This window comes from Acomys russatus, chromosome 31, assembly GCF_903995435.1.
Source record: "Acomys russatus chromosome 31, mAcoRus1.1, whole genome shotgun sequence".
NCBI classification, from domain to species: Eukaryota; Metazoa; Chordata; class Mammalia; order Rodentia; family Muridae; genus Acomys; species Acomys russatus.
In genome coordinates this window covers 12067225-12079979 of record NC_067167.1, presented here as the reverse complement: position 1 = coordinate 12079979, position 12755 = coordinate 12067225, and the positions used below count along the sequence as shown (strand labels likewise).

Below are 12755 nucleotides of genomic sequence, written 5' to 3'. Positions count from 1 at the left end.
TACAATCACCCCAATGCCCATCAACAAGAGAGTAGATCAACAGTTTTTGGTAGGTGTATGCAGTCATTTCATTAGTGGCGAAAAGTAAGGAAGTAGCAAGATGGCTCCGTTATTGATATGCTTGCCTCACAAACATGGAGACGGGGGCTTGGAACCCCCAAACCCAATAACTGCTAGTTTGTGCGTTGCTGATTGCCTACAAGTCTGGCATTAAGAAAAGGGGAGGCAGGGAATCCTTGCGAGTTAGATGAGAAATAACAGAGTTCTGGGTTCAACTGCAAGGCCCACCTTAAAGGTGATGAGCTATCGAAGCCGATTCCCTAAGTCAGCCTTAGGCCTCCACACATGCCCACATGTGGGTACACATATACACACACATGAGAAGGGGGGGAAAGGAAATGAATGAACCACTTAGTCACATGGCAGCACAAATTAATCTGGGAAGCAGTTGGCTAACCAAAGAAACCAGAGACGACAAAGGCCATCTAGGCTTCCACTTATACAACTCCAAGAACAGTTTAAAAACCGACTTATGGTGATAAAAGTGAAAAGGCAGTCCCGTAGAGCAGTAGGAGAATTTATTAGAAAGTGGCACCAGAAACTTCCTGGAAGTAGATTCTGGAACCCAGTCTAGAGCTTGAGTTAGATGGAGTTACATGAAAGCATATGACTCTTAAGATTCGTCCTACTGTACGCCTAAGCTTCGTGCATTTTGTTATGTATAAGCTGTACCTCAGTAAGAATGGCCTTTCAACTTTTAAGAGCAAATAATAATAATAATAATAAACTGTATAAGCTGTGTCTCAATAAGAATGGTCTTTCAACTTTTAAGAACCAGAAAAGTAAACTTAATACATACATACTTGTACTTAGACAGACTTACTTGGATTCTGAGTCTAAGAAACTGAAAAACGTACCAGGGAAATCTAACAATAATTTTGATAGGAAATTGGAGAATTCATGATTACATTGTAGATGTGATGGTGGAATTATTACTGTGCTTCTTAAGAACTCTCTGAAATGCAAAGTGATGCAACGTTTCAGATTTACAGCAAAGTAAGCTATTGAGGGAAACAGGGGCAGGTTAGATTTGACTAGGAGTGGATAGTTATTAAAATACAGTGGTGGCCACATTAAGGTGCAATGCACTATTCTCCATATGTTAATATTTGTTTGAAGATTTTCCATAACAAAAGAAAACAGAATCTATAAATACAACTCTGGGGGACATGAAGTCCCAATTCTGAAGTTTTACAAGAGTTTCTGTTGTTCAGAAGGTAAGGCATCTACTCTCCTGGGTACAGCAAAACAAAACAAACAAACAACAACAACAAAAACAACCCAATTGATATTCTAGTCATTCAAATGCGATCTCTATGGCTCTGATTGCCTAGAAAGTGGCGCCAGACTTCCCCAGACAGAGAAGACAAAAATCTTTGATGTCATCAGAGATTAAAGTCCGTACTTAGATTATTCCTAGAACTGTATTTCAAAACCCTGACGCATTTAATTATACTTAAAGCCAATAGATGACGTATCAAGTTTGTAACTCATCTCTTAACTATGAAATAAGCCATTTCTGCCATCGGTGATGTTGAAATGTATCTTCCCTGACATGCAGATGGCAAGAGTACATTACAGAACACTCTTTGTAATGAAACTATTATATTTTACAGACTCGGGTAACAGTTACTATCACTCCTGTCATAAAATCAGGAAAATGGAGTGTGGCATTGGTAGGTGTTCCCTATGTTATACTTACTTCAGGAATTGCACCACATTCTTAACCATCACAAATGGCACTTATCTGTTTTACAAGGAAGTTTTAGAGATAAACCCACTTCTAACTGATAAGGATTCAAAGGGCAACGAGTCCTCCCATAGTATTTTTGAAGCTAGGACTAGCCAAAACTGCTTTAATAAGCTGTTTTAATTTCATTGCTTTTATCTGCACAAATCTAAAGAAAAAAGTTAGTTTGTTGATTGGTGCCTCCATGGGTAATTATGAAGACACGAGTCTCTAGAGCAGCCTCATATGTCAAACCACACAGCTACTGTCTACTTCACTGTGGACTCTATTATTAGTCTGGAAAGAAAGGCCAGATTTCAGCATGGATCTGAGCAGAAGACAGAAACCTCTTAGGAGCTCTGCTGGCTAAGTTTCTGTAAACGTGAAAGCTGGGAGGCAAGGATCATCTGGGGAGTGGGAACCTCAGCTGAGAAAATGTCTCTAGCAGAGTAGCCTGTAGGGGCATTTCTGAATTAATGGTTGCTGTAAGAGGGCAAGTCCACAGGGGGTGATCCTGACTGTATAACAGTAAGATCAACAAGATGAAACTGTGATGCTTCTGCACGGCAAAGGACATCGTCATTCAAAGAAAGCAATCTATGGAATAGAAGAATCTTTCTACCAACTACACATATGATAGAGGTCTAAAGTCCTAAGTCTATAAAGAACTCAAAAAAGAAAACTAGATATCAAGGAAACAATCTAATTTAAAGATGGACTATAGGGCTAAACAAATAAGTCTTAATAGGGGAAACTCAAATGGCTGAGAAGCACTTATAGAAATGTTCAACATCCTTAGCTATCAGAGAAATGCAAATCAAAAACTACTTTGAGATTTCATCTCACACCTGTCAGAATGGCTAAGATCGATAACACAAGTGACAGCTCACACTGGCGAGGATGTGGAGCAAGGGGAACACTCATCCATTGCAAGTGGGAGTGTAAACTTGTACAGCCACTATTGAAATCAGTGTGGAAATCCCTCAGGAAGATGGGAATGGATCTACTTCAAGATCCAGCTATACCACTCTTGGGCATATACCCAAAGGATGTGTCATCCTACCACAGAGACACGTGTTTAGCCATGTTCATTGCTGCTCTGTTTATAAATGGTGTTTATGGAAGCACTGGGAAGCAAATTAATACAGGGCGGACTCAGGTGACAGTCAAAAAGGAAAGAGGGCAGCCTTTTAGGCTACAGTGTGTGTGCAGGAGGCATGGGTTGTGAAAAAATAAAGAAAGGCTGGTGGACATGCCACATAGAAGCAACTACCCTACCCCCATGCCATCCCCAGTAAGGCCTAGGTTTGTCCTATTATCCTTCAGATAGTCTGGAACTATCTAATCAAACCTTAAAGAAGCTGGTATAGACGTTAATCCCATTGCACTGCCCTCATAAAACCCATGAGGATTACTAGAAGTCTTTTTTCATTTGCCTATCTCCCCAAGAAGAGAGAATAAAGCTTAGCATGTACCTTGATTCAAAGCCAGAGCAGGGGCATAAATAACAATTCCAGTATACAGAATCTAGCAGGGAGAGAAGAAAATATGAAGTATAAAGTTAATAATCGACACACATGAATTATAAAACCAATTAGGAATTGAGTCATTCGATATATTTAATGTGTTATTATAACTTGAAAATATCTAAATGAAATTGCCCCATTCCCCTTTTCTGTCTACAGTGTGGCTAAACATCACAAAAAATCTTTTTAAGAAGATTTTTATAAAAGTGTGGTAATTAGTAAGAAAAAAAATGTTCATTGATCCACCAACTCAAGTTTAAACTCAATTTTTGTAGAATTAAAATAATTACAAAGAATAATAGGTTGGCCCTCTAGTTATATGCCTTCAAATAGCACCGGTCACCATTTTCTTTTTCAATGCTGGGGATGAAATCCAGAGCCTTATACAAACATGATGAGCAGTCTACAGTTGAGCTACAGGCCAAACATTCAAATGATTTTTTTTCAAAGTAAAATTTTTGAAAACTGGCTTTTAAAGTCATTAGACAAGGTGTAAATTTGCACTAAAAATTATGAAACGTTTCAAATATTATAATCCGTCATTTTACATAATCACTTTCCACTAATATATTCAACAAATATTTATTGGTCTTGAGTACAATAGTTAAGAAGAAATTATCTTTCTCTAAAAATATCATTTTCATTGCATTTCACCCTTCAAATACATTCTATAGCAGCAGATTCCAAGTAGCACTGTTAAAAATATTTATATGCTAATTGGGTGCTTAATTGTCCTACATGAAAGCAAGTCCTTCAAACAGGAAGTGTTAAGGCTCCCCTCCTTGGTTTCCCTAGCCATTATTCTGTCCATGTTGAAGATCTGGCCAGCGACACGTTGTCTTCCTAACAACTGTTCCCACATCTTGCTCATGTAGGCATTTTTAACTCAGACCTAGAGTCTAGACAGTTGACACATACAAGCAATTAGCCTTATAGTATCAGAATCTTCCCCAGACCCCAAAGCCACCTGCCTTTCATACTGCAGGGGCTAAGACCTGATGAAACGTACAAAGCTATAAAATAAAAGCAAGTTAAGCCGTGGGATGGGCCAGCCTGGCTCAGGTCATCTCTCTGAAGCAGATGCTTACGTGGTTTTTGGCTGGAGAGATGCAAATTGTCCCTTACCAAATCCAGCCCTACAGTGCTCTATGGAGAGAGATACATGATGAAGTAATGAACAGGAGAACCCTCCAGTCCCTCCTAAGGAACAAGAAACACCCGCGCAGGGTGCACAGCTGCACTCCTAGCCTTCGCTTTCCCTTCCTGTTCATCAATAACATCTGCATATTCTTGAATATCTGGGTTTGTTCGTTTGTCTTTACAATCCCTTCTAAAGCTCACGGCTCTCCTTTACGCAAAGTACACTGCTGCAACTGGGTCTAAAGGGCTCAAGTTTTTAAAAGAGTGTTGGTTCATTTTTAAAGTGTGTTTTCCCTAAAGTTCCTCCTGTCAGGTTTAAAAGAGAAAAAAAAAAAAAAATCTACTACTCACTGGATTGCAAAAGGACTGAGAAATCTACACCTTGTTTTCCTTCTGTGAGAATTTCTCCTGTCAGCCAACATAGCTCCCTCAAATATTTCCATCATTTAAAAAATGCATTCACTGTCAGCCTGGTTAGAAAGAATATTTAAGCTCCATAGCCATTGCTTGACCAATACAGTATTTAAATAAACTTAAATCATTATTCTTCCAGGAAGTAACTCTTCGCTAAAACACGGCTTAAGGATCTTCAGGTTTCGTTCTTTGTGATGACAAGTGTGTTTTTGTTTTGTTTTGATTTGTTTTTTTCTGTTTCATTTCTTCATATTGTCATCATCTCTTTTTTAATCTTCCGTGTATTTCCCAAGCATGGCTGACCCAATGGCCCTGATAAAAGTATTTTGATGACAAAAGAGAAAGTCAGTTAATGGAGAGGGACTTACTGTTTGAACGATGAAGAGGATCGTGCCACAGAGGCGAATGAACCGATTAAATCGAAGTTCCAAGTACTGTTGCCAAAAGATGAAAAACAGTGATGAGAATCTTCTAAACAGATTTTAAATCAGCTCAAGAAATATAAGCGAGACACTTAAAAGAACTTTGTAACTTATTTACATTCTGTGTTTTTTTATTTTACTAAAATGATGCTTACATATGGCAAAATCGATGCTTTAGACTATCTCTCAATGACTTTTAATATATATATACATATATATATATATATATATATAAAGATTTGCATACTCCTCTCAGACACTCCGTACATGAAAACTCCCTTGCGCTGCCCATGTCAATCACCAGTTTGTTCTTCATCCCCAGTTTGGACTGGAAAAGTTGGAAAATTTGTCACAAAAATGGAATTGTAGTCTCATAGTCTCTCTCTCTCTCTCTCTCTCTCTCTTAGAATAACCAATCTATTGTTTCTTCTTTCCTCTTAGTAACCACTCTATATTTCTTTTGACTCAACTGAGAAATCAAATCAATCTTTTTTTTATTTCACAACAGAACTCTGCATCAGGCCCCGCCTCTTCTGCATAAGAGGAAATCATGTGACCCCAGGACAGCCAATCACCTTGTCCTTCCAATGGAAGTCACTCAGCTGGGAGGGATCGTATTGGCACAGACTGATCCTGACAGGAAGAATTGTTGTGAAGCTTTGTCATTTCCAGGAGTTTCTGCAATCCCGGGCGTGTGTGTGTGTGTGTGTGTGTGTGTGTGTGTGTGTGTAACTTAAATCACAGAGGTCAAGTTTTCAGTTGTTGCTTTGTCTTGTGTTCTCTGAGACAGTCTTGCTGTATAGACCTCTGGTCTTGCTATTTTGATCCCCCTGCTCTTTCTTTCCTAGTGAATTACATGTTTATGCCACCATTTCTGGCTACCCATGTCAGTTTGTTGGCTTGGATTTTGCTTTTGTTTTTGAAATGGAGTTTCCCCCAGTGGCCCAAACTGCCTCAAATTTCCCATCCTTCTGCCTCAGTCTCTTGAGTGTCATCTTCTTTATAAAACCAAGACCCTTCCATTTTTCCAACTCTTCCTGAAATCTACTAGAGCTTATCAGATGATCTGTTTACTTTCTGTGTCGTATAACACATAATAATATATTACAGCTAGAATCAGAACTTCTGAGCTGAGGGCCAAGATATTAGTTAACTCGAATATTATTGGTACACATGGAAAGAAGTCAAAGGCTAGCATAGCAATCTTGTATAAAGGAAGAGACGGAGAAGTAGCAGCTGGAGGAGAAATTGGCATTAGCTAATCACCAACTGGAAAGACATATGGGTATCTTTGCTCCATAGTCACAACTAACACATCTGACACTCTGTGAAACAGGCACTATGTTATAGATGAGGATGCTGGTACTCAGAAAAGACCAAGATTATAACCTATCTGTTGTCAGGGATGTGACACACAAACATGGAAACTTTGATACACAGAATCTGTGTCTATAGCCCCATAAATAAATAAATAATCTGACCATGAGTTTAAGACTCAGTAAGTACGTGGGGCCACAGTCAAATAAGACCTTCAGAAACAACTGAAGGGTAACAAACACACAAGACAGTGCAAGGCGTTCACAGCAGAGTTTCAACTCCTGTCCAGTCCCGTGCCTGGCTCATGAACTTGAGGCTATTGCTCTCTTAATCCCGGGGAATCTTTGTGTTTAAAATGAAGACCATGGGAGCAGCTCTTTCTCTTTGGTTTTTCAAGGGAAAGTATCCAGTGACATAAGTCGACAAGAAGACATAAACTGCTCAAAAGTTAGATGCTGAGGTCAGTGGATTCAAAAGCCATGGACCTTGTGAGTCAGATGTACCACAGTCATTCAGGGTATTTTGGAAAGGGGAGACATTTCTGGAAACAGAGTAGTGTTATTTCGGAAGGATTCTTTTAGGAAATCTGCAGTACATATGAATAGATAGAGAAGTCTTTGTAGCTCTGGGTGTCCTGGGACTCACTATGTAGACCAGACCGGGCTCTAACTCACTGAGATCTGCCTGCCTTTGCCTCTCCAGTGCTGGGATTAAAGGTGTGGGCCACTATGCCTTGCTAGTCTTTTTGCCTTTTCTAGGTCAATGTATCCAATTGCTGGAGACTACAAAGCTTAAAGAGACCTTGGCAGAAAAAGAAAATGTAACAAGTTAGCCGGGCTTAGTGGCGCAGGCCTTTAATCCCAACACTCGGGAGGCAAAGGCAGGAGGATTGCTGTGAGTTCGAGGTCAGCCTGGTCTACAGAGCGAGTCCAGGACAGCCAAGGCTAACACAAAGAGACTCTGTCTCAAAACAAAAAAACAAAAAACAAAAAAACCAAAAATGTAACAAGTTGAACCAAAGAACTTGAATTTTTTCATATATAATTGTCCTAAAGATCAACTGACCAGTACATTTACACTTACACAAAGCCAACTGAAGACAGACCCAGGAAGCCATGGGGCCTTTACTAGACTTCAGAGGTAAGGACCTAAGCAGAAATCCTAGTCCTGTTGCTTAGAGAACAGATCTAGAGTTTACAAGCAAAATACAGAATAATAGACGCCTGCAGTGAACCGAGATCTGCCATTGTCCTTGGAACTCAGAATAGCTTAGAGATATGAAGGCTGGAGTTGATACACATAAATAAAGTAACTGAAAATTGAAGATAGAGCCTGAGAGATCCTGAAAAAATCATTAATTGCACTGGACTCCTACAACAGGCTCCCTGCCAATCTGTGGGTCTGGATATTATTAAAACCTAGCAAATTTCTCTCTCTCTCTCTCTCTCTCTCTCTCTCTCTCTCTCTGACACAGGGTTTCTCTGTGTACCCTTGGCTATCCTTGACTTGCTTTGTTGGACCAGGCTGGCCTAGAAGTCACAGTGATCCACCTGCCTTTGCCTCCCCGAGTGCTGGGATTATAGTCAGATCTATATTTTGAGAGCGGTGGTAGAATAAAAATGTTGTAGCCAACCAAATTGATCTCTAGAAGGAGAAATGTAGAGATAGTGCACATTCGAGCATGTGAAGATGACCATTACTCAGTGTTGGGCAGCAGGCCTGTCTCGGCGTCCTCAACACAGAACCATGAAGCGTTCCCTCAGGAAATCCTCTGCTATGACCAATTAACTTAACAGAGGCACAGCGAGCTGCTTAACTCCCTTCTCCCTAACCACCTGACACCCCGAGCTAGGTATGTACAGTGTGCTTATAAATTCAAGGGTTCTGTGTTGCTTCCTTGGTCCTCTCTGAGCTGCCTCGGGTTATAACTAACCCGCCAGAGCCTTCCGAGGCCATCAGTAAGTTGTTTGGCATGGATCCTTACCCCCTTTCCCCTCTCCTACTGACCTAACTTACTCTGAAACTTTTTGTCCAGAAAATAAGGCTGTAAGCATGTTGTCGAGTGTTGAGTGAGATAATACATGTAAAACAGGCAGTCTGGTGCCAGGCATGAAATAAACATCAGCTTCCACTTTAAGCTAGTATCATTGCTAACTTAGCTTTTGTCATGAAGAACAGAGGAGAAGTCCTTTTCTGGTTGAGTTAATGTTGCAGCTCTGGAGAGAGGTATCGGTCAACGGTTCTGAGAGCAGTGTTCTCCTGGCAGGGCTGGCATCCTCTGGCCAGGTTATTCAAACCTGTTTCTAAGTTTTGCTTAGCTACAGGTCAGAGCTCGCAGACTTCAGTGCTGCCATGGCCCACCTGGTCACACATGTGAATGACAGGAACCAGGCACTCACATAGCCCAGCTGCTAACACACGTGAGTAACAGGAGCCAGCTGTTCACATCTTAAGGTACCGGAACAGTCCTCATCACACCCACTGAGAAATACGTTCTGCCACATATATAACCCACTGATCAAGGGCCTCTTCAGCGCTGCCCATTTTCCACGTGCACTTTTTATAAAGACATGTATGCAGGTAAGGATTTCCCGCCATGAGAAAGCAAGTGTGCAGGCATGAAAAGAGCAAGGGCAGTGGCCACAGGAAACGTGAGCACACTGTCATCAGCCTTCTGAGTTTTCAAAAGCCGTCTGAAATTCCATCTGCTGTTCCTCATTGTTAAACTCTGAAATCAATAATTCTTTATTAAACAAAATAACCAGGGGCTTATTATAAAGGTTCTTGAAAAAAAAAAAAAAACAACAACATAAAACAACTGTGAGAGCTGAACTGGACCTGGGACAACCAGTTTTGTCACCTCCCCTCACAAAGGGGAAATTCTCTTCTTTTCACACCTAGGGTGACGACTAAGTTTCCATAAACCTGGTGACCACAGTTAGAAGACAGTGCAACCTCGGGCATGCCCGGACCTGGGTAGCATCATTAGAACCCAGGCAGGGTTTGTCACCAACCCTTGCCATGCCACTGAGGCAGGTGCCTAGCACAGGCTGAACCAGCCTCATGGGGAAACCAGCTTTTCTGAACAGAAAAGCCCATGAGCTTCAGGGAAATGGATCATAAACTCCAGGGCTGAGAGACTTTGAGCTGAGGCACCTCGCTTCCTGGTTGATGGCCTAGGACAATGGGAACTTGTCTGTGACACCTGCAGGTCAGGTCCTGGGTGAAGGACACCCCGCAAGGAGGCTGAGCCTTTTTTTGTAGTGACACAAGCACACACACCTGTGACATCTCTTTATGCGAAATCAAACGTTCTTCATTCTCAAAAAAAACCTTTTCCTGAGAACGACTTTGAAACCGGACATCCAGAGGAACGCTGCAACAGATGGGGTATGGGGCTCCTTCCTGACCTTTCTGTAGCAAGGCAGCTGTGCTGTTTAAGAACCTTGCTGCTGCATTTTTTCTAGCCATCTCGGGATAAGCCCTGTTGCAATAATTCTATCCAGCCGTTACGCTGTATTTACGCTGTACTAGGGTCTATTCTAAACGGAACACCTTGCATTGGTGCATTTAATTCTCTCCCCAATCAGATGAAGTTGGCGGTGCTAGTTTCTTCTTGAGATGAAGATACCAGTTCAAGGGGTTAATTAAGTAAGTGGCCCAAGGTCATTCATGAGTTAAGTGGTGGAATTTGGTCTCAAGGCAAACTCTGGAACAAGAGCTTCACCTTAACCCCTTGAGTGGACAATCTCTTTCCCAATCTTCCAGAGGACGATGAGACTGGAATGATTTAGCCATTCCAACACACACACACACACACACACACACACACACACACACACACACACACACTTTAAAGCTTGCTTATGTCTGGAAAGACCTTAACGAGTATTTGTCCGTTCCACTTGTCCATCCAAAGTGAGTACTTGCTTGGATCCGACTTCAGAAAACCCAATCCCAAGGATTTTATTCCCCTTAGAAGATGTATGTCTCAACGGGGCGGGAGGTGGGGAGGGAAGTTAATCCGAGATGCACCCAGAAGGAAAGATTTCCATATGGCAGGAACTGCTTGCCCCCAGAAAGTTCCTTAAGGACTCTGAAAACGCAAGCAAGCCTCCCCTCTCTACCCTACAACCTCTTACCTCATAGGTGCTGGTAATCCCCAGCCTATAGAACACCGGAAGGAAGACCTCCGCGCTGATAATCACCACAAAAAAGTAAGTGATGCCAAAGATGCTGAACATGGCCCCAAAACGGTAGACCTCGGCGGGGGTACCCAGAACAGTGACTGCGGACATGAAGCTGGCTGTGAGGGACAGAGCCACCGGCACAGCAGTCATACTTCGGCCGCCCATCAGAAAGTCCTTGGAGGTCTGCTGGCCGCCCCCCGCGAAGGCGTAGTAGATGCCGATGACGGCCGAGATGAGCAGCATGCCTGCAAACACCACGTAGTCCCACACCACAAAGCTACCGATGTCCCGCGACGTGTCCATGATCCCAGGCGATGGAGTGCGCAGGGGTGGCCGGCGGCGAGGCGCTGGTCGCTTTCGCCTCCGGCGGGCGCTCTCTTCTTTTTCCTTGGTGCGGCGGGCGTGGCGTCCCGCGGAGATTGGGTACGTTCTGCAGGTGTGGATCCTCGTGGAGGTGGGAGCCTAGGTAGCTGCTGCCAGACGCCTGGACCGGAAGACCCCTGTCGCCAGCTGCGCCCCTGACAATCTGGGACTGGACGAAATCCGCGCCTGCCGCCGGCGCAGCGCTGAGCACTACTCACCAGGTGCTGACCCGGATAGCCCCGACTGCCACTGCCTAGGCGCCCAGCTACTCTGGGGCAGGTGAGCACTGGAGCCTCCCGCAGAGTCCAGCGAATCCAAGACACACGCTCTGCGCAAGTTTTATTAAGTGACAGCGGCAGGGACGCGCCATTTAAACAGGCAGGTGATGGGTGTGTGTAGGGGGGCGGATCGAAGGGCAGTTGTCACGCTTTCCAGTTCACAGTCTGGGTCCTTGCTTGAAGGCACACCGAGAGTTTGAGGCTCACCATCACTTGACAGATTAATGGGTGATGGGAGTGACAGCTGCGGTAACTGAGGTCATAGTGGTTAGACAGGTGAGCAATTTTAAGAAGGCTGTGCTCTGGGTTGCTTACATTTTCGCTCAACAAACATTTCGGATCCCTTCTAGTCTGTCTGATCCCCTGTCCTGCAGGCAAAAGTAGCATTGACAGCTGCTATCCTCTATTGGGATTTGGGATTAAAAACAAAACAAAACAAAACAAAACCAGATGTGTCTAATGCCTTTTGCAATAGCCAGTATGAGTCTTACAACTACCCTGAAGATAGGAATTATCTCCATTTTTCAAAGGAAGAAAACTGCTTCGGGGAGGTGAAGTCAACAGGCACGGAGGCACACGCCTGTTACTCTTAACATTTGAGAGGTGGAAGCAGGAAAATCGGAAGTTCAAGGTCATCCTTGGCAGTACAGCGAGGTCAGGGCCAGGGAGAACTACGTGAGACCCTGCTGAGAGGAAGAGAGGGAAGGAGGAAAGAAGGAAGGAAGATGCGGTGGAGGAGGAGAAAGAGAAAGCGAGGAAAGAGTTTAAGAGAGGAGATGAGTCGCTTGTCCAAGGAGATGGCGGAGGAGAAGGCTCTTAACTCAGGCCATGTGTTAAAGGCAGACACTATTGTTACACTTAAATGAAGCCACTTAAACAAAAAAAATTTTTTTTTATTTAATGCTTTTCTTTTAGATTTATTTATTTTTATTTTATGTGTATGGGTGTTGTGCCTGTTTGTGTGCCTTTGCACGATGTGCATGCAGTGCCAAAGGAGGACCAGAAGGGGGCGTCATATTCCCTGGAATTACAGGCGGTTTTGAGGCATCAAATGAGTAAGAGGAATTCATGCCAGGTCCTCTGGAAGAGCAGCCAGGGGCTCTTAAGGAATGAGCAATCTCTCTAGACCCTGAAAAGATTATTCTAGTAGCACCCAGGACCCGTTGTAAGCATCTTACTTTGAAATGTTACTACCAGCATATGTAACGCACACAGTAAGATGGTTCTCTGGGCTTCCTTCTAAAGTACACCCTCTAGCCAAGTGTGCCCAGTCCTCAGTCAGTTTCAAACGGCCTTAGTTCATTTTCATTTTCATA

At 43.0% G+C, this 12755-nt stretch overlaps 2 protein-coding genes across 2 annotated transcripts in view; one reads left to right on the top strand and one right to left on the bottom strand.

The window, feature by feature from the left end:
- Window positions 1–11176, bottom strand: part of Slc5a8 (solute carrier family 5 member 8) — a 42322-nt gene extending 31146 nt beyond the window's left edge. Inside the window, exons 1-3 of the mRNA XM_051172647.1 lie at window positions 10751–11176; window positions 5238–5303; window positions 3265–3316 (exon numbers count right to left, since the gene is read on the bottom strand). Of these exons, the coding sequence (XP_051028604.1) occupies window positions 3265–3316; window positions 5238–5303; window positions 10751–11101 (469 nt within the window). The 5' untranslated portion in view covers window positions 11102–11176. The remainder of the gene's footprint in view (window positions 1–3264; window positions 3317–5237; window positions 5304–10750) is intronic.
- The window catches only part of Utp20 (UTP20 small subunit processome component), a 132743-nt gene continuing 131087 nt past the window's right edge, over window positions 11100–12755 (top strand). The window contains exons 1-2 of the mRNA XM_051172760.1: window positions 11100–11221; window positions 11309–11440. Coding sequence (XP_051028717.1) covers window positions 11100–11221; window positions 11309–11440 — 254 coding nt within the window. The remainder of the gene's footprint in view (window positions 11222–11308; window positions 11441–12755) is intronic.